At 42.0% G+C, this 20,944-nt stretch overlaps 2 protein-coding genes across 2 annotated transcripts; one reads left to right on the top strand and one right to left on the bottom strand.

Annotated features, from left to right (window-relative positions):
• Positions 1–1,390: 1,390 nt before the first annotated feature.
• Positions 1,391–6,301, top strand: LOC145457262 (monocyte to macrophage differentiation factor-like). The gene is made up of 5 exons (XM_080335450.1): positions 1,391–1,699; positions 3,360–3,553; positions 3,614–3,765; positions 5,855–5,992; positions 6,054–6,301. Exons 1-5 carry the CDS (start codon positions 1,480–1,482, stop codon positions 6,214–6,216), a joined length of 867 nt encoding a protein of 288 aa, XP_080191576.1. The 5' UTR covers positions 1,391–1,479; the 3' UTR covers positions 6,217–6,301.
• A 5,475-nt stretch (positions 6,302–11,776) lies between these two features.
• LOC145457249 (ADP-ribosylation factor-like protein 6-interacting protein 1) lies at positions 11,777–20,406 on the bottom strand. The gene is made up of 5 exons (XM_080335434.1): positions 20,170–20,406; positions 17,636–17,760; positions 17,413–17,532; positions 14,002–14,204; positions 11,777–12,787 (listed from the first exon to the last, which is right to left on the bottom strand). The coding sequence occupies exons 1-5, from the start codon at positions 20,209–20,211 to the stop codon at positions 12,687–12,689; spliced, it is 591 nt and encodes a 196-aa protein (XP_080191560.1). The 5' UTR covers positions 20,212–20,406; the 3' UTR covers positions 11,777–12,686.
• Positions 20,407–20,944: the final 538 nt, after the last annotated feature.

The following is a 20,944-nucleotide window of genomic DNA, read 5'->3' as shown; positions in this document are numbered from 1 at the left end:
AAGTAGTAAATTAGTGGTTCTACTTAAAGCGAGTATCTGCCTCCGATCATGAAATCATCTGTCGGTCTAATTTTTCTCGTCTGCCTGGATGAAAGTGTGCCTTGAACTGATGAATTTAGATTTTAAAGATTTGTTTTGTTCCCTTATATATTTCCCACTTCAGTTATAAAGGTCGCCAAATTCTTTCTAAACTGTATTGAACAAGCCAGCCAAGGTGAGAGTGCTTGATTGATAGACTGTGGAGAAAAAAGGAAAGGACGTAGTTTATTTTTGTCCTTGATGTTTTTTTGCGGCATATACACCGACTCATGATACACATACACACGATATGTGCATATGCATACCATGAGTGCATGACGTGCATATGCCGCTGGACAAGGAAGTGCAGATATAGCCTTTGCGGCTTTCTAAGTCATCACCACCCCTCCATGCTATCCCAGTAATGCATGAGCGCCAAGCAGGGAAGTCATGGATACTACTCCATACTAGTGTTACTAATCAGGTGTTTGGTCTGACCCGGCCGGGGATCGAACCCACGACCTACCGATCAAGAAGCCGGACGCTTCACCATTACGCTATCTTGTCGGTTCGGTTCAGAGTCATGTAGCATCCTCATATGTCATCTATTCAAAGTATGTCATCACATTGTGTCTTGAGAGTCACATATAACGGCTAACACATTGTACATTATGTACAAATGAAAATAATCAACTGATGGGTTCATGGTTTACGATCGGTAACGCTATATTTTATCAGAAAATGAAGTTTCTAATGGATCGATTTGCATCGCGTTCATAATAATTCAGTCGAAACTGCTGCATATTATAGGTGTTGTGTTTCCATGACCAACCATCAGCAGTATTCCCAATTTCCCATGACCCGCAATTGATGCGCATCGCTGATTCTGGTTCATATCCGTACCCCGAGTATTAAAATAATGTGTCACTCTTTTTACATTAGATATTCTTTCTGATGTCATGCGACACTGCAAATAGTTATATGAACAATATTTCAATGAAGGGAGTGATAAGTAGTGGTGGTCATTGATGATGCACTTCTATTTTTTTGAATCACTCAAGTAGATTTTGCCTACTTGCACTACTTACCCAAGTGGTTATGTTTTAGATTGCTTGTCGATTTGGCAAAATACCCCCCGTGTGTTCATAGATGAATATATTTTTGAAGATTGCACCTGTTAGTATTGTGATTGTGAGTATGTCGCGAAGATGCAACCTGCAATCTTGAAAGTAGCCACCTTGGATCGACTACAAAAAGTATCGAATTCTTACCAGTTTTCAGATCTTCATTTTCAACTGTTTTGACATGTCTTGTAAATCACTACTCCTACTTGAGTAGGAATTACAGGCATTACTTCTACTTGAGTAGGCTACCAATGATATCTACTATAACCGCATCTGTGAATGGTCTCTTTTCTTCCTATAGCATGGGTTTATCAGTAGAAGCTACATACTACCAGCAATGATGAATGGTGTATGTGCTGGCAATGAAATTCGTAAACCATGCACAACTAATGGAAAAAGCTTGATTCAAACTATAAGAGCGTGGCAAGCTCACTGGAGATGCAAGAAATGGATGAATGAAAGAGCCAAGACCGGTGTTTCCTATGAGCCGACTCAATTGGAACACTACGCTAACACAATATCACACGCTGTCATGATACTTCCCAGTATTTTAGCAGGTTAGTTAACCAATTAAATGAAACATTGCATTGGTGGAGTTGCACCATCTTGTCTCATGAGTCGAAATTGGAGCAGGGTTGTAATCAAGTCACAAGTGAATCATACTTTCATAGTTATGACTCGACTCGAGTCCAGTTGATTCTTTTTCATTTCACCGCTGAGTTGAGTCCAAGTCGTAGTGGAGAGAGTCTAGTCCAGGGGTTCTCAACCTGAGGGGCGCGGGAAGCTCTCAGGGGGGGCGGGAGAAATTGACCACGTCTGTATGAATTCTGACTAAAAATGTGCTTCACAGTCATTCTGAGAAGACGATTGTTAAAGATGAAACTTATTTCGTATTCAAGAAATCTCGCCAAATTCCAACTCCAGCGGAGTATAGGCTGATTTCAACTTCATTTGAGCAAATTTTTGATATTCTTTGAAAATTTGGAGCAATTTCCACGTGTAAGTCATTCATTACTTCATAGCTTTGGCAGTAGCCTAAAGTTCGGTGCGCTGGGTAGCTGTTGTTAATAATAATTGGCAAACTGCACTGCCTAAGACAGATTTAGATACAATATAAGTTGCCCGGTTTCCCCCTCAGTTAAGTTACCCTAAAAACGCAATTATCCAATTCCAAAACTGATAAAATTTAGCAAGGCAGTACAGAACGATGCCGTGCCCTCTGTAGTCACTACCAGCATTAGGTGCAACCTACCTACCCAATCTATGTGCAACCTACCTTGAAATAATTTGATGTCCTGTTCAATGTTTTATTTCTATTTTCAAACAAGTTAGGGAAATTTGTCAGAAATGTTAAAGACTCAACAACTGGAATGCGGATTCAAACTTGGCGTAAGACATACCATGTAATTATGTATACTATTAGATCACGGAAGGGCAACCTGTTGCTGTAGATGGGAATTTGTGCGCCCGTTGACAACTAATTCAATTGGTATGTGTTGGCATCCGTCGACATGCAAATTGAAGTTACGAATTCAGTCCCAAATTTTTGAGAGATTTTAATTAATCTTGAAATTTTCTTCACACCCCGCGCAATTCAACATAACTTATTAATAGTAGCGCCTTTCTCACTCTGAGCCAGAATCGGAATCGTGTGGGGGGGGCGCAATATTTGCGACCATCCCCAAGGGGGGCGCATGGCCAAACAGGTTGAGAACCGCTGGTCTAGTCAGAATGTTGTGACTCGAGTCCAAGTCATTGTTCAGTTTCAAGTTCAAGTGATGTTCAACCCACTTTTTTACAACTCTACTTGAGTGATATCGAATGCCCGGCATACACAACATGCTAAATTTCCTATGCACACAATTTCTGACCCCACTGTCGAGTATCAATACTGGTAGACGAAATACCGATAATGGAGTAACTTTACTATTGTTCGAAGTCACAATGTAATGCCAGTCTTGGCCGTCCAAGTTTCAAGTCATGTTCATACTGACTCAAGTACAAGTCGAGTCAATGCATAAATTGACTCAGGTCGAGTCAAGTCTAGTCACCAAAAATTGCGACTCGAGTCGCGTCATTACAACATTGGATTGTATTTGCATAAAATTCATGTGACCCCAGCTCTTTATAATACCTTTATAATCTCTATAAGGCAGCTCGATCCTCAAATGTTATGCGAATTTAGCACTAAAATCTGTCAATCAATCAATTTTTCAGGCGAGCTCATGTTACGGTCAAGCAAATGCCAGCAGACAGCAGCATTACATTGGAGTCATTCGCCATCATCACATAATTTTAGTGCAATCCATTTTGAAGTCAGCGCTCGGGTTTACGGCATTTCTCTTGTGAGTCTGTTTCTTGTCTCCACAATATTCCACTGGGTGACATGGTGTAAGACTCATCACCCTACCGTGAGTGTGTAAATGGCATGTTAGCAGTAGTCGGAATAGTAAATCTTGTTGGATCTACAGAAAACAGTGGGGCTAGCTGATATCTGCTGCGGGTCACCGTTGTGGGAATTTCTACATCTATGCGATCGAGGCATTATCTTTCTATTTATATCAGGATCCTACACACCTTGGTTGATGCTGAATCATGTTCATCCTAGCTTGGAATGGCTCAGGTAACATTGCTCTTTTCAGGGGTGGTCAACAGGGCAAGTTTTTGTTGCAGTCGAATCCGTGGAAAGTTGCATTAGTTTTTCATAAAAGTTGCACTAAAATGTTGCATTTATGGACAAGTTCCTTGAAAATATTAGGGTATGAGATACTCGAATCGATCCGTATCCAAGGCACCGTAGCAAAACTCAGTGTTGACGACGTCAACAAAATCAATTGCCTGAAAAAATTGACCCTGTCATAATATAATTTTCGGCGGTCTATCCTGAATGTACGTCAGATCAGAAAGGACCTCAAATTTAAACAACAGTGAAATAATCAAGCCATCTATTTACGTATAGTGCTAAATATTTCCAGTGAAAAGTTGGTTGCATGAAAAGTTTTAAAGAGTTAAATGAAAAATCGAAAAAGTTACAAAAAGTTGCATGAAAAAAGTATAGAAAAGTTGATATCAGAACCCTCCAGCTTAAACAGCTAAAGACACCATACTACATAACTTCTGAGTATTTAGGAAGCTGCCGAAAGCTGTAATATAAGTGGCAAAAATTTGCTCTAGTCATCAATAATAGGGTTACCATAGGCCTCTGTTTCAAGAAATGCCCTCCCTTTGACCAAATGTCCTCCTTTTTGGCAATTTGTCCTCATTTTTAGCCTACAATATCAAAAAAGACCACAAAGTATGCTAAATGTGGGCCGAATAGACGAGAGACTGGTATTTCTGGAGTCAAGTTTGAAAAACTTTTTTTAATCAACCCAATGACTTTAGCTGTATAAATTTGAAAATCACATGTTTTCTGGTCCGCTAGATGATTTTTTACATCCTGTGAGAAGTGTTCTCCCTTCACAGATCTCAAAATATGTTTACCCTAGTAGTAATGTCACCAGTCTCCAGTCTCCAGTCAAATTTTATGTTTGACGAATCAATACATGTCTTGTCTGTCTGTCTGTACTACTTACTCACATGCATATGCTTTTTGACTACGTCTTCATCTACTGATTAGTTTTTAAAGGGGCACTGCGCTCTAAAAATGATGTGGTCTCAGCTGCCGCGGCTGCCTAACCCGTTACATGGCACGATATCTTCACCGTCGCACTTGCTCGACGCGATTAGGCAGTCACGCAGAGAACGAATTTTAGATAGTTGTCAGCCGATGTTATGAAGGAAATGTGTCTAAGTTTCGTTCTCTGCGTGACTGCCTTATCGCGTCGAGCAAGTGCAACGATGAAGACATCGTGCCATGTAACGGGTTAAGCAGCCGCGGCAGCTGGTCTTGTAGAAATTTGAATAAATTGCAGCTCCATTACGGTGGCGTTCTGAAGGAAATGGCCGCGGCCAAAAATTTTTGTTCGTTTTTACCTTCAATTTGAGACCACATCATTTTTAGAGCGCAGTGCCCCTTTAAACCAAAACTACTTTCTTTTTACCTTCTGATTTTGTAAAGTAGAAGGTAGTCTTGGGATAAGTTAGCAATATTTAACTGGGGGAATAGTATCACGGTATATCACTGTGCCGTATTTGAATGTTTTTAGATTTCATGTGTTCATAGTGTCATCAGTTACTTTGCATTAGTCGCAGATAGGAATCTTGTAATTTCAGAACTAACCACTTCCAATTACCTGTCAAAAGTACCTTTTGAAACTACTTGCTTGTGACTATTCAGATCTTTCATTTTCTACTTCTACTGGACGTGTCTTAGAAATAAGTACTAAATGTATGAACTCTAAACGTGGGTCATTCCGTAATAATTGGAAGTCGTTCGGGATCACATATATTTGTTGAAAATTCTTCGAAAATTCGATATGTGGTCGTCAATTTATGGATGTTACTATGCTCGACCATTAGATTGCAGTTCCACCCACCGTTTTCAAATATTCACGGACCATCGGTTCCAGTGAATAACTTGCGACCCATCTAGCTGACTTCACGATCGTTATTCGGCATGAATTGCCTGACTTTGAGTCATTGAATTGAGTCATGGAAGAGGCTGATATCTGTTCATAGACCGAATTTTACTTTGAAATGCGTTGGAAATGGATTCAACACATTGGCTTTGATTGGTAGCCGATTAAATGCAGGTCTGATGTGTTTGATAGGTGGGGGGTGTGGATCTTCGCCGCTGTTGGCATTATATACTCATTCATTTTACTGGAGAAATACAAACTCCTTGAAACGTTACTGTACGTTGCGCAAGGTCTGCTGCCAGCGCTGGCGGTAGCAAGCACCACAGATGGGTAAGTTACCTTCATAACTTGCATTGCTGAATTTGCTTTTTAAGCTGTGGTGTTTTTACAGGGAGCATCTTCATGATCTGCTACTTGGCGGTATCTTCTACCTTACAGGCGTTTTATTATTCAAAAGCGACGGCCACATACCATGTGCTCATGCGATTTGGCATCTATTTGTTGCCGCCGGTGCAATTTCGCATTTCTATGCATGCTATACTGTTTTGTACTAGTGATAATTCGTCAATTTTTGCTCTGGGTATGCGTGTTATAAGGACTACAGTATTAGGCCTATAATATATGGATGTGTGAAGCGTGGTTGCCGTTTCAAGTGTCTGGAGCAGGGGCGTCGATCTCAATTTCGTCGCCGGTCTATCCAGTGGTTCTCAACCTTTTTGACCTCGCGGATCGGTAAAACTTCAAAGCAGATGTTGCGGACCGGCGAACCTTCGAACACCAAAATTGCCCGTGATATATATATATATATATCGGCTTTCAATTAAATAAAAGGGCAAAAGAAAACAGGAAACAAAGGAACATCAAGATATCAGTTTTGGCCCCTTATCAAGCGCCTCCAGCGTGGGCGGTCGTGGGCGTCTTCGAGCGATAGCCCGCGTTGCGCTAGCTCGGTCTCTATTGTTGAGCGCCATGTGGTGCTATTCCAGCCACCGCTGCGCCATGGCTCTGTCGGAATGTGGTTGATGATGGCGGCGGCTGGTTGATCGTCTTGATGCCGCACTAGATGACCGATTAAGCGTAAGCGTCGTTCAGCAGCCAGCAAACGGCATGGGACTGTTTTTGTGAGTTTGCGCAGAGCATTGGTGGATATGTGCTCCGGGTGGTGGATGCCGAGTGCGTAGCGGAGGAGTGCATCGTAGTTGGCGTTGAGTGTCTTAGCCAGCTTTTCTGTCAGCGTGAGTGCTTCTATTCCGTAAAGAAGAACCTGCTCGACAGTGGCACGGAAAATGCGGGTCTTGAGTTGGGGTGAGGCACTTGAGTGGAAGAGGCAATGTAGCCGTCTTGCCGCGCCCCAGGCCTTTGCTCGCCTCGCCTTCAGTGCTTTTCCAGAGTCCGCGACGTCAATACCGAGGTATATAAAACTCTTGACATTCTTGAGCCTGACTTCTCCCAGTTGAATTGGTGTCGCGTTCTCGGGCAGAGCTGGTATGGCCAGAACCTCAGTCTTCTTGGCATTGATCTGGAGGCCAAAAAGAGCGGCGGTGGCCTCTAGTTGGTTGATGAGGCGCTGTGCCGACGCGGTATTCGGGGCAAGCAAGACGAGGTCGTCCGCGTAGGCAAGAATACCTACGTGGATAGCCTCGCGAGTCGTACGCGTTCCTTGCCGTGGCCGCCATTCAAAGAAGTCCGAGTTGTCCGGGAAGGCCGTTCGTAGCACGAAGTCAAGGATTATCACGAACAAGAATGGTGCCAAGGTGTCACCTTGAAGCACGCCAGCCGAAGTGGTAAAATCTCCGCTTGGACCGTCGTCTGTTCGGACTCGCGCTCGTGTGTCAATGTAGAGGGCCATAATGGCGTACCTTATCACCTCAGGAATTCCATAGAATCTGAGGATCTTCGCCATGGCTGGGCGCGAGACCGAGTCGAAGGCTTTCGCAAAGTCAACAAAGACAGCCACAACATTCTTTTTGTGTGAGCGGCAGGTGTCAATGATTGTGCGCAGTGCCAGGATATGCTCTGTTGTACCGCGGTATGGTCGAAATCCATTCTGGACATTCAGGAGCTTGGTAGATACTTGCTCACGTATGCGAAGGAGCAGTACTCGGTCGAACAGCTTGGCCGCGGTCTGCATGAGGGAGATGCCTCTGTAATTCGCTGGGTCACTCGCAGCGCCCATGATGTTAATTACGGCAAATGCATACAACGGAAATGTAATATGAGAAACTTTATTTAATGATGTCTTTTCGATAATAGATATTTATACAAGGTTCCATTGAAGTTTTTGACAGGCGGAACTCGCGAAGTCATGTTAAAGACCACTATAACCTGGTTGCGATTGTTAGGTAGCCTATGCATTGAGAGAAATGCGACTTTGCTAGTTGCTATAACCTTCACTACCAAGTGTCGCTTAATAGAGTCGGAATTTAACAAAGTTTGTTCAAAATTTTCCCTAGCTTTCACATGAAACTTGTACCAAACGAGTTGTAGGCTACTTCATAATACTTGCACCATCGTAACGCACGCCCAAAGTAGACCGCAAACTCTCTTGTGATAACATACAAAATGGTACGTTCCAAACTTCCAAATAAATTTAACTTCTTGCATTTTGGAATTCAGATATAAAATTCTAGTAGGGGTCTGCATCTGACGGACCGGCAGAAAATTTGCCACGGACCGTCAGTTGAGAACCTCTGGTCTAGTCAAAATATCTGATGCCTTTGACAGGTCAGGGATCTTATGGTGAAACTTCATGTGATCTGAAGAAAAATAGCCCAGGAGTAGGCCTACCCTCGACCTTTGGCATCCTGATAATCGCGATGAGAATTCATGGAGCATGGCGAGGAGAAAAACAAACCGGGGTGCTTACGGTCGTCAAAGTATCTCGATGGTGCAGGCAAAAAAGAATACCATCTCTCTCTCTGAGAAATGTTGTTGTGGTCACTTCCATTCCTACTCCCGAATGACCCGCACGGACGTCCGCGTTGCAGATTTCGAGTCAGTTATGGCGTGTTTTGGTTCAGCCAATACGATATATATGTATATAGGTAGGCTTACCATACGTCCCGCTTTTTGACGTCTTGTCCCGGCGTCCCGACCAGTCAAGCCAAACGTCCCGCTTTTTAAGGCCGGCGGGTATTTCGGAGTGAAAAACATTGATTTGAGCTCTGAGCGGAAAGATGACCTTTTTTTTTTTTTTTTTTAGTCAACCACCTAGCAATGCGGAGAGAAAAACGGTATTTTTGAGCTCTGAGCGGAGAGAAGACCTTTTTTTTTTTTTTTTTTTTAGTCAACCGATCAGAAAGTGGGATAAATTCACCGGTTTTTGAGAATTCTTCTCCGGTTTTGCAAGCCTAGGAAAAGTGTCCCCCTTTTAGATTTCCAAAATATGGTAAGCCTATATACAGGACATTTTCGATTTCCTGAAAAAGGACATTACTCGTGTGCTGAGAGACATTATACTTGGTCGTTTCGACACCCTCCTATCTGTTCACTACATCGGACTGAGTAGTGTACCGCATCGCCCGTCCAGACTCTTGAGCGAATGAAAGTAGGGCCTAATTATTTACTATAGTCAGGACCGCTGACAGCCCATCATTACTTACCTTTGTGGAAGTCTACATACCACGACTACACTCATGTGTTATACACTACATGGCCCCTTCAAAGTGGGTCAAACCACCACACTAAGGTATGTAAGTAAACAACATACTTTGAACGTTTCCACAAATAGAAGTACCGACGCAGGCAGATTGTGTCACCATAGTGTCCTATATGGTGTCGACACAAGCAAATCGCACGGTTCAATGAAATTGTATCACGTCACAGTTTCCATTTGGCTACAGGCAATTTGACGGTGATTTTCGACCGACTTGCCGAGCATTAAATTTGATGAATCGGGTATCAATCGAAAGCTGACGCTGTACTGCTTGCGAAAATATAAATTTTATTCCGCTCATGGCCCTGGAACCCCCACAATCTGCCCCAAATTATTCATTGTCGAGTAGATTGGCAGTGTGACGCAACGATGATGTCTGGCGAAACGAGAGACTAGCTCAAGAGCAAGGATGCGGCCGAGCGGCGAGAGTGGGATCAGCTGACGTCGCGGCAATAGCAATGTGCAAACGCGCCACAGAAAAACGCTGCGCTGTTGATACTTTTTCTATGCGTTTCGGTACAAGCGAGCACACACAACCCTTTCCTTGACTTGTAAGGGTAGAACTGGGTCCACGGAATATATTAGGGCCCTACCAATTTTCGCGCAATATCCTTCAGCTGATAGAGATATGTAGGCTACGTCTAAGTAGTCTACATTGGATATGTCAGATTATTATGATATCGATTGCCTTAGCCCGCTTGTTGCGTAGGGCTCCAGAGATGCGTGGCGCTGTTGATACTTTTTCTATGCGCTTCGCTAAAAGCGAGCACAAACCAGCCTTTCCTTGACTTGTAATGGTAGAACTGGGTCCACAGAATGTATTTGGTTTCTACCAATTTTCGCGCAATCCTTCAGCTGTTAGAGATATTTCTAGTAAGAAAAATATACTTTCAAGTAATAAGATTCACTCAAGACAGCAAATTTAGATAATGTAAATATATCATATTGTAGTAATACAACTACAGTGTTGAGTTTTCACTCTAGTCCCCATAAGCACCACGTCGGTGACCTTGCCAAATTCCGAGAAGGCGAAAAAGTGCAAACTCTGTTGGGCCGAATGGACAATGGACATTCAGTTATTCACAGATGCGAAAAAAATACTGCAAATCCGTTTTACGTAGGTTACATTAGCAATATATATACAGGCTACAGACTGAATATAATTCAAATATCTGTGATACCACTGTATTACTTTTGACGCAAAAGGTCCCCGGCATTCAAAAAAACTATTTGGTGATAGAAAAATGCTAAACCAAATTCCAACGTCAACGTTTATAGTGATATCAGATATATTCCAGTGAAAAACATGTATGAATTTGGTGGTAACATTTTGGAATCATTTGGCAGGTATGGCCCGCAAGCTTTCTAGTAACGGATTGAATCCGGACAGCGATACCAGTTTAATTCGACACTCCTGTTAAACTTTATTCAACAATCAACATTTTACCTGCTGCATTCGCGGACCAAGTTCTACCCTTACGGATCAAATAAAAGCTTGTAATGTATGCTCATTGCTCATGCTCAATGCTCCTTGCTCACACTTAACCATAAAAGCGACTATAGAAAGTATCGACACCCGCCATCAACAGCGCGACGTGTCTCTGGAGCCCTACGCAACAAGCGGGCTAAGGCAATCGATATCATAATAATCTGACATATCCAATGTAGACTACTTAGACGTAGCCTACATATCTTTATCAGCTGAAGGATATTGCGCGAAGATTGGTAGGGCCCTAATACATTTTGTGGACGCAGTTTTACCCTTACAAGTCAAGGAAACGCTGGTGTGTGCTCGCTTGTACCGAAACGCATAGAAAAAGTATCAACAGCGCATCGTTTCTCTGTGGCGCGTTTGCAAATCGCTATTGCCGCGACGTCAGCTGATCCCACTCTCGTCGCTCGGCCGCATCCTTGCTCTTGAGCTAGTCTCTCGTTTCGCCAGACAGCATTGCTGCGTCACACTGCCAATCTACTCGACAATGGATAATTGGGGGCTGATTGTGGGGGCTCCAGAGCCGCGAGCGGAATAAAATTTATATTTTCGTAATCAGTGCAGAGTCAGCTTTCGATTGATACCCGATTCGTCAAATTTAATGCTCGGCAAGCTGCTCAAAAATCACCGTCAAATTGCCTGTAGCCAAATGGAAACTGTGACGTGATACAATTTCATTGAACCGTGCGATTTGCTTGTGTCGACACCATATAGGACACTATGGTGTCACTTATCATAAGGTGCTATGCTGTACCCTCAAGTTTGTAAACGGCGAAAATAACACAGAAACGGTGGGGAGCGCCATCAAGTTACCGTTCCTTCGCTACCCTGGCCGCCTATTCTGCACTTTCGCATGGCGTCATTCACAATTCCATACGCTATCAATCCGGGCAATGCTAATACCATCAGACCTAATTTACACCCAACTTCGTGAAGCCCTGATCCACGGTATCAAACTATAAGGATGTGCGGTTGCCGTCGTCAGTTTATTCCACGAAACAGTACATAAACACTTAACACGACGCTGCATGATCAATAAATGGTCCAAATGTTCCACCACCATGAGCGCTTCATTCCACAGTGTGCGATAATCCAGCTTATTTGATAGGTGACTGGCTCATTTCAGAGACAAATGGAATGCAACACTCGTTTACCTACGAACCAAATGCTGTCGACTTGTGACAAGAACACAAATCAACTGGACATACTTTCCACAAACATGGCTGTCACAATAGTCAAATCAAGATGTTCAAAAAAGGTTGCAGACCAACCTCATCCAGAGAAACATAATAGTTGGATACTCAGTTCGTACGCAATGTTGATCGGTCAATTCCTGTCCTAATATTCATTTCACCGTCTGGCGCGTAAATGGCAAGATACCCGGTGCTCACAGTGTTGGAAAATCTTTTCCTTGATTATCGTTGAAGAACTCGAGCACAGCCGAAGCAACACACGTATTGGTCATGCGGGAAATGCAGCCACAGACGGAATGCATGTTCACAGGAATGTCAATGACTGTTCAGTGTTCATGCCCACGATTTCTGGCAATGCCTAGATGTATGGAGGCCACGCCAGTTGGTTAAATTTACAATCTTGGTACGATATCTAATTCTCTCTTCATGGCTCTGGGCAACATATTTTTTAGCATTGTTCGCACTGTAGGCATACGTCCAGACTATCACATTAAATTTAGACAAGCACACGATATACGTTGAATATTTCTACAAATACAAGTTTTGGACGCATGGTAGCCTATTATTATGTCTCTAATCTCGAAGTGAAATGTTGTATAATGTATACACTCAAGATGGTGCAAGTGATATGATCACACAACGGAAGGGTGAAAAAACACGGAAATGATGAGGAAAGGCGTCAAGTTATTGTTCCTTTTCCTTCTTGATTATTTTATTGACTTTGCTTATCACCGTATCCAGAACTCCATACTCTTTCAACCCGGGCAAGGTGAGTACGATCAGACCTAAAAGACATAGTAGAGGCAAAGTTTAAATATTGAATTCAAGGTTTGCAATAGATGAAACATGGACTGGACAAAGGTGACAGCGTCACTTCTCACTCTATCGGTTATATTCTTTGGACAAATATTCTCCATCTACACAACACTAACCGACAGTTGCCTGTTTCACAGCTGAAACCATAGTGTGTGGAAATTGTTATTTGGTGAAAATAGGTGCAACTGCTAGCACAAATTTACAATTGGATACATCCTCAAAGGCAATATGACTCGTATTTTGTCAGTGAAGCAATTATCAAATGACAACTAATAACAATGTGATACCGAAAATGACAGCCGATAGTTGTTTTGAGATTTGCATATCATATCAAGATAACGAAATGTTTAAAATAAATGGAATAAAAATGGAAGACTTATCCCCACCAAAATGCCGATTCGTCTTTCCGGTTCATACATTCGATTCAGCTGTGTAGCATGGACACTGGACAGCTTCAAATATCAATTTGGCCGCTACCGAATTGAAAGTGCCTGGGTGTGCCACCAAGAATTTGCTACTTAAAAGATTTCTTGATACGACATACGAGGACAGGCGTGTAGCCAGCCGAAAAATACGAGGGGGTTCGATAATATAGAATTTACTGACTTTATGTATCATTTTCGTTGCGGTCAACAGGGTTGTGAACAAGTCACAAGTCAATCTCACTTTTACAGTTTTGACTCGAGTCAAGTCGAGTCATTTTCAATTCACCACCGAGACAAGTCCGAGTCCTAGTCAGCAAGCAGAAGGTCGAATCCGAGTCTGAGTCCAAGTCATTGCGTTGACTGCTCAGTTTCCAGTTGAAGTCTCGTTTAACCCACATTTTATAACTGTGGTTGGTGATATCGATATAATATACTAATTTTTCTCACTTTCAACAGTTTCTGGCCCCGTTTTCAAGTACCGCTACCAATAGACGAAATCCCAATAGTGTGGTAACTGTACAGTACTATTCTTCAAAATTATAATGAAATGTCGGTCTTCCTCGCCCGAGTCATTTCCGTATTTTGAGAAAATGACCCGATTCAAGGCGAGTCATCAGAAAATCGCGACTCTAGTCATTACAACCCTGACATTTCCCGACTTCTTGGGCGTCTAATTTCACCACAGTTGGTATTGAGAAACCGTAACACTCACAAGCGCACAATCGTGATTCTTCTACATAAAAGTTCGAAACACTTACAGATGAAGTACGTCAAGAGAAGGTTGTGCATTTGGTTGCCCAACCAAGCAAGAGTGCTGAAGCAAACGGTAATGGCAGCCATGTACAGCCAAGGATTCTTCTCCTTAAGGCCCACGACCGTGGAAAGGGAGGTCGATAGAAATGCCTTGGCGTCCACAATGTCGTTGCATGCTTCAACGTAGACCTTCTCTTTTTCATCGCTCCTGCAATGGGTATACGGAAACACAACTGTTACTTGGAGAAAGGCAGAGACCGTACACTTCATAGCAGTCGATTAAACACGAACAATCAGGTGGTAAGAGGGGAATTCAACATTTTTTGAGTTATGAAACCTGTTCCTTGGCCTGTATCTTTCGATGATCTACGCTGACCTGACAAATAAAATTATCTCTCTCTATCTTAAACGTGACTGCTCAGGTTCTTCTACGTGAACAATTACGAATATCAAAAAAATGGTACCCGTTTATATATATATATACTTCACAAATCTTGTAACTATCAAGCATTTTAGACCCGGCACCAACTTATCACACATCTTGATTCACAGACACAGCTACACAAGAAGAATATTGGTCGCTGGCTACTGAAAATACTAATTTTGGATGAATAGTCCAAAAGTACTGTTCAAAGAATTATCACTGCACTAGTAAGTTTAAAATCATTATTTCTGCTGCTACTTGCATAGTCTTGACCAGCCCTGGAAATTCGGCTTTTTCCAGGTGTAGGTTGCCAGTAATTTGGCTGAAGATTCCGCCCTCGATGGCTTTCCTGCATTGCAGCCCAACCCATTTGCTTGGACTTGCGACCAAAAACTACTCATTTTTACTGATCAAGTTATATTTTGGTGTATTTCCGCTAGAGTAGAGTCTTTGCACCGGCATCACAGTATTAGAAAAATGTGCCGTTCCATTAATGAGCAAGTATGCCTACTTCAATGATGGGTTCATAGGATCGTCAACAAAGTCGAAGATAAATATCCAGACTCTTGATATTACGCAAAACAGTTCAAATATTCAAGCAGTTTCTATGCAGATTTAACAATACCCTGTTATCTGGCGTTTTCTACATTGTATTATATATGAGTAAATTCATCTCGACATGTGAATGGAGATTGTATTTCGTGACTTGCGTCAACCCTCCATCCATATACCCAATCACGCTGACTGTGATTAATCATTATGAAATACACAAAGAAAAACACTGTCACTATCGTGAGCCATCCCACTCTACATTGATTTGTTACCATTTGTGTTGATACAATATGCAGGAAGCTTCAAGATAAACACGGTTCTCTATACAAAGTTGACATGCGCAATTACTCACAACATGACAACATGCCTATTATCATGAAGATTGCTACACTATCGTGTAAGCATCTTCAAGATTCAGTTTATTCTGATGGAAATCTGAATCTGATGGCAGGGGAGATAGTGTAGTGGTTACGATAAGCGCCCAGCACGCAGGCGAATCGCGTTCGATTCCCGTCGGAGGTTTATCTGGGCTCCTCTTCCCCTGCCGTTGCCGTTCTTACGGCGACAAAAAAGCCCAGAAAAAGACCCGACGAAAGAAAGCACTCACAATGAATGGAAAAAGAACTAGTAGAAAGGGCCGCGGCTTCAAAGAGATCAACATCGAAAAAAGAACTGTGACATCGGGCACTCTAGGCCGAGGTGGATGTTAGAGTAAAGGATCGCTACTGATGCGTGTCGTTCTACATCCTCCTATCTGTTCATGACATCGCAATTGTGCATTGTGTCTTATCGCATTGTACATTGTGTGTGACTTGTTCAGATGAAAATATAACCCAACCATGTTATGTTATGTTAAATCATATTTTTATGCAGACCATTGAGCATTGTTACGTTAAACACCACCAGCTAAAGACCATGCCCAGAAGACCTGCTTGACATCACTGATTTAGCAGAATTTGATGGCAGCTGATACCTCAACATTGAGACTGCTGACAGAGTAATTTACCGTGATTACAATATAATATATTGATTACTGGTATGCATACTCTTATATAACGAATATGAAGGTTACAGGGGTGATTGAAATGAGCACCAGACTGATCTTCAGCAAGTGACCCTGGGGAACTTGTTGAGGGTTCGTCATACACAGGAAGAACCTGGCCAGTGAAACCAGTAACGATCACTGAGCAAAGCACAGATGCACTCGGACAACCTCTTATCCCTCCCTCTCTCTCTCATACATAACAAAATGACCTTTTAGTTTGAACTCGCCCCTTTGAAAGACGTAAAACAACATCATGTTGGTTACACTTCTTCTAACCAACGATGTTTTTGACAATTGAAAACTGTGATAGAGCCTTTGATATATAATGCTGGTTTTCAGACATCATTTACAGAAATGTCATTGCCTAGAATATGTATAGTATATAGGGGTGGGAAAAATCGAGTACCTGAGTGATTCGATTCTGAATCACATAAATGCTTCGAGTGGAGTATCACTCATTATGACGTCATAACAGAATGTAACATGTCAAGGATCAAATGAGTACCTTTTATGCCACCACACAGAATAGAATGCTTGTTTGTTATCAATCACAATCACATACCGATTTCATTGCACTTAGTGACAATGTTGTGGGATGATCATGACATGCGTTATTTTCACTATGTTTCGTATGTTGCGATGCGGCCAATTGAGGTTTCAGGGCCTCCACAGTGGAAAACAGTATCAAAACTATAACTCTCGTCAATACATTACCTTTCAGTGGCGAGGAGCGCGTAATTTCATTACTTGAAAAAAATCTTCTTCTACTACTACTCGACTCGGATATTTAAAATTAATACTCGATTCAGATTCGAGTACTCTAATCATTGTGCCCAGCCCTAATAGTATAGTAAGTATACACTTGCGTTTAGTTGCAATTAGTAGGCTGTAGCCTTTTGTTACATAAAGATGTGCGAAATTACACAGTAAAACGACATTTCAAGGCTCTCTAGTAGTGCGGAGCGGATCGACCTTTCCATGAACGTTTCATTTCAACTAATAATTCGATGGTGGAAGAGGGCAAGACTTTCCTATTCACAGTAAAAAGTACTGATCCGGTTCTGGCCAAAAACGAGAAAATCCAGCCGGATATCCAATCCGGCTCAGGTTGATGCCCCACTATACTCTCTAGGCACAAAGAGTCTCATTGACGAGGTAATTCTAGCTAGGTATGAAAGGATGTGGACTAACATTACCATTTAAAGAGATAAACTCAATATAGATAACAGCAGATTTGAATAGCTCTGCCCAGCCCACATATGCATATTTCTTAAAGTCGGCTATATCATTGACATTTATCCCACAAACTGTATTTGTAAGATGGTGTTCCAATCGGCCACAAAAGCAGCACAGCAAAGATAGCCGATCGATAATTAAATTTGAACTGTTTCTCACCAATTTGTTTCAGGATAAACCATTGGCATAGCAAGAGGCACGACATAGTCCAGTATGCAAATAACCATCACTGACATGGACAGTGCCGTCAACACAGATGGATCCAACCAGTAGATCATCCTGCAAGAACATAAAACCATAAGCGATTTTAAATTGAGAGCATCGTCACCATGTAGTATGGTATGGGATCAATATCGCAATGTAGAAGAGGCGCTATACTTACAGGAACTTGAGTGTAACAAGTCCAACTACAATGGCAGGATAGAATGGTTTTTTCCATTTGAGCAATTTCGAACACACCACTATTATCTCACGCCAACCACGCAACGAGCTCTTCAAAGATCCATTCTGAAATGTCAGGTAGAATTCCATTAAATGATATATATAAATTTGATTGGAGTTTTCCAGGTCAGATATGAAAATAATGAGAGCTGATGCAGGTGCACATTATTTCCGAAATAAGTAGGAATAACATGACTTATTCGATCTCATCATATGATTCCATGACATTTCCAAACAATTATTGGCCACCAAGAAAACCACAGAGATGGAGAAGGGTTATGGCTTCTCATATTCCCAGGAACATAGAATAGTTGCTAGCTAAGTAGCTTTCGGTGGTGGTACACTCGAAACAATTCAACTAGTAGGCCTACTGTAAATTTCTCTAGAGAATAGAAACAGCATTAACTTGAGCATTGATGAAGATCATGGTTAGTAGCCTATACCAAGAAGTGACGATTGGTGAAATCAAAAGGAAACTTTGATCCAGCATCGTATGCTTTTGATAGGGAAAACGAGGAGCTTTTATTTCCTGGATATTTCTGGTATATTATATTTACCTGTGAGGGATTGTCAAAAAATTGTTTCTACACTATTCGAAAGAACTTTGACTTTTTCTTATCATTTCCTGAAGCCCAGTTCGTACCGGTATGCTACAAGCTACAACATAATGCTATTTTTATGTAACTTCATGTTATTACCACAAATCTATAGAGTGGAATTGGTGGCAATGTCACACGCAACTTTACGTCAAATTACTTCATTATTCTATGCAAGAAACCCTTCTTTCACATGCAACTCGTCCGGAAAACAAGTACCGTAATTTTCCAAGTATAGTACGCCCCCATGTATGATACGCACCCTTAAAATAGCATGTAATTTTTGTGAAAAAGCCTGTACCCGTGTATAGTACGCACCCTGCATTCGCAGTACATGAATAGCTGTGTTTTAATATATGATGTTGTCTGTTTTGCGATGTCATTGTTCAACAATCATGACATCACCATCGCTAATCATAATACAATAAGTGCATTGTCTCCAAACGAGAGTAGATAGTAGCCGAAGCCTGCGAGGCAGGCGACGCGACAGTTCAGGCTAGCGACACACGACATCTTGCGTACGAGGCCTATTACAATTACAGATGTGATTGCTCAAGCCAACAGTTATGTCGGGCGCACCAGTCCTGTTGGAGATGCGACTGATTACGCAAGCGATTATATATTGTGCACATGGCCTCTTGTTTATGCGATTGTCGACCTATCGTAGACGCGATGAATTAGCAAGGATTGTCGTGCATGCTTGTAGCAATCAGCGACCTAATTTCGCTCGCGTACAAACGGCGAACTATCTCAGCAACAGATCGCGTGCTTTGCAGACGATTCTAGTTAATTGGCAACAGGCTTTCCGTTAATTGGCAACATGCTTCTCTATTTGGCAGCTCGTTACACTCTATAATACGAATTACGGGCACAATGGCTAGAGGTGATGCGCGATCGGAAACAAACATGAAGAAAGGTGTGATTTCAAGTTTTTTATCGAGGGAGATTTTTTCAATCGCCATGTTGCCATGTATAATACGCAACCCCCGATTTTAGGGCAAAAAATCGTGAAAATTTTGCGCATTATACATGGAAAATTACGGTAGGTACCATTTCCAGTCTGGCCACAAATTAAAGTTGATGCTGTAATTTGCAATTTACTGTTGAAAGCATACATATAAATTGGCCAGCCCGTTTCATGATATAGGTGTGATGTGTGACCTGAACAGGTTACCTCATCAAGGTCAGTCATACAATTTACAAACATATTGATATTCATAATCACATTATATTCATATCGTATTGTTGTCTAATCTCCTTCATTATAGGCTACATTGAGATTAATGTAATGCCCAATTCCTTCCCTGGCTATGGCTATCCAATTACCGCATAGGTTGGTCATGAATTATCAAATATAACCAATTTCAATTCGATTCAATTTATTGCTAATAATTTCATTATTTCAATACACCACAAGACTGTGATACAGTGAAAGATAGGAAGGTGTCGAAACGACTTAGAGTAGTCTTCGATAACAGACACCCACCTGGCCTAGGCGATATGAAAAAGGAGGCATGCACACTGAATGAAAAGTAAAGGAAAATAATATAAAAGGACAGGTGATAAAAAAGGTGGCATGTGTCGGAAGGCTAGATCGATATGTCACGTCGTGGTCCGGTAAAATAAAGGGCTATGGTAATTGCCATTGGTAACTACTCACCTAGTACCGGTATTGATTCAGTATAGAAATTGTTTGTATTTTGACTTGAATGTGGCCAGCATGCCCGATGATAGTCGGATAGCCAAGTCTAATGCCTAATATATCAGACGACCAACAACCTTCATATCGCAAATATTCTACAGCAACATAAGAGTTAATCTACTTAATCATAATCTGTATACATATACAGAAGCTCTTGGATATAGATATTATACATACCTTTGAGGCTGCAATATCTCCTGCTCCCAAACTATCTTCCATAATTGTGAACTGCGGAGCTCCAGAGATTCAAGTGAATTGCGAAATTTGTACAGCGATTGATCACCTTCTACGGACACTACGGTCAAACGAGGTAAGCAATTACCCTCCCTGTTACAACGCGTGTATCCACAATTATATTCGGCACACTTTCTGCCTCAATGCTTGCTACGGAATAAGATGAGAATGAGGCAATCAGATCCGGACCGCATTGACTGATCCGAAGACAGAGTCACCTTTAACCCACGGCGAACAATCAATAAGCAATAAGCATAGATTCACGAGGCTAGGCACATTCTTCCATTTTGTTACTATATTTATAAGCCAAGGTGGCAGTTTTATGGAAGGACTTCACTTAAGTCGTTTTGACCGACAGGACGGCGTAATGGTGGAGTGTCCGGCTTCTTGATCGGGTAGGTCGTGGGTTCAGTCATGGGCCGGATCAGACTATAGATAACTAAGGTAAACCGGTTTACCTTAGTTATCTATAGTCAGACCCGCCGACCAACACATAGCCATATCGAAAGGTAAAGGCTCCACGTCACTCAATACAGTAATACACCGTTTCCATAACCTGGAAGGACTTCACTTAAGTCGTTTTGACCGACAGGACGGCGTAATGGTGGAGTGTCTGGCTTCTTGATCGGGTGTCGTGGGTTCAGTCATGGACTCATGGGCCGGTTTACCTTAGTTATCTATAGTCAGACCCGCCGACCAACACATAGCCATATCGTAA

The sequence above is a fragment of the Botryllus schlosseri genome, chromosome 15 (assembly GCF_051294905.1).
Source record: "Botryllus schlosseri isolate E-star chromosome 15, Bs_hap1, whole genome shotgun sequence".
Lineage (NCBI taxonomy): Eukaryota > Metazoa > Chordata > Ascidiacea > Stolidobranchia > Styelidae > Botryllus > Botryllus schlosseri.
This window is presented reverse-complemented; position numbering and strand designations above follow the sequence as displayed.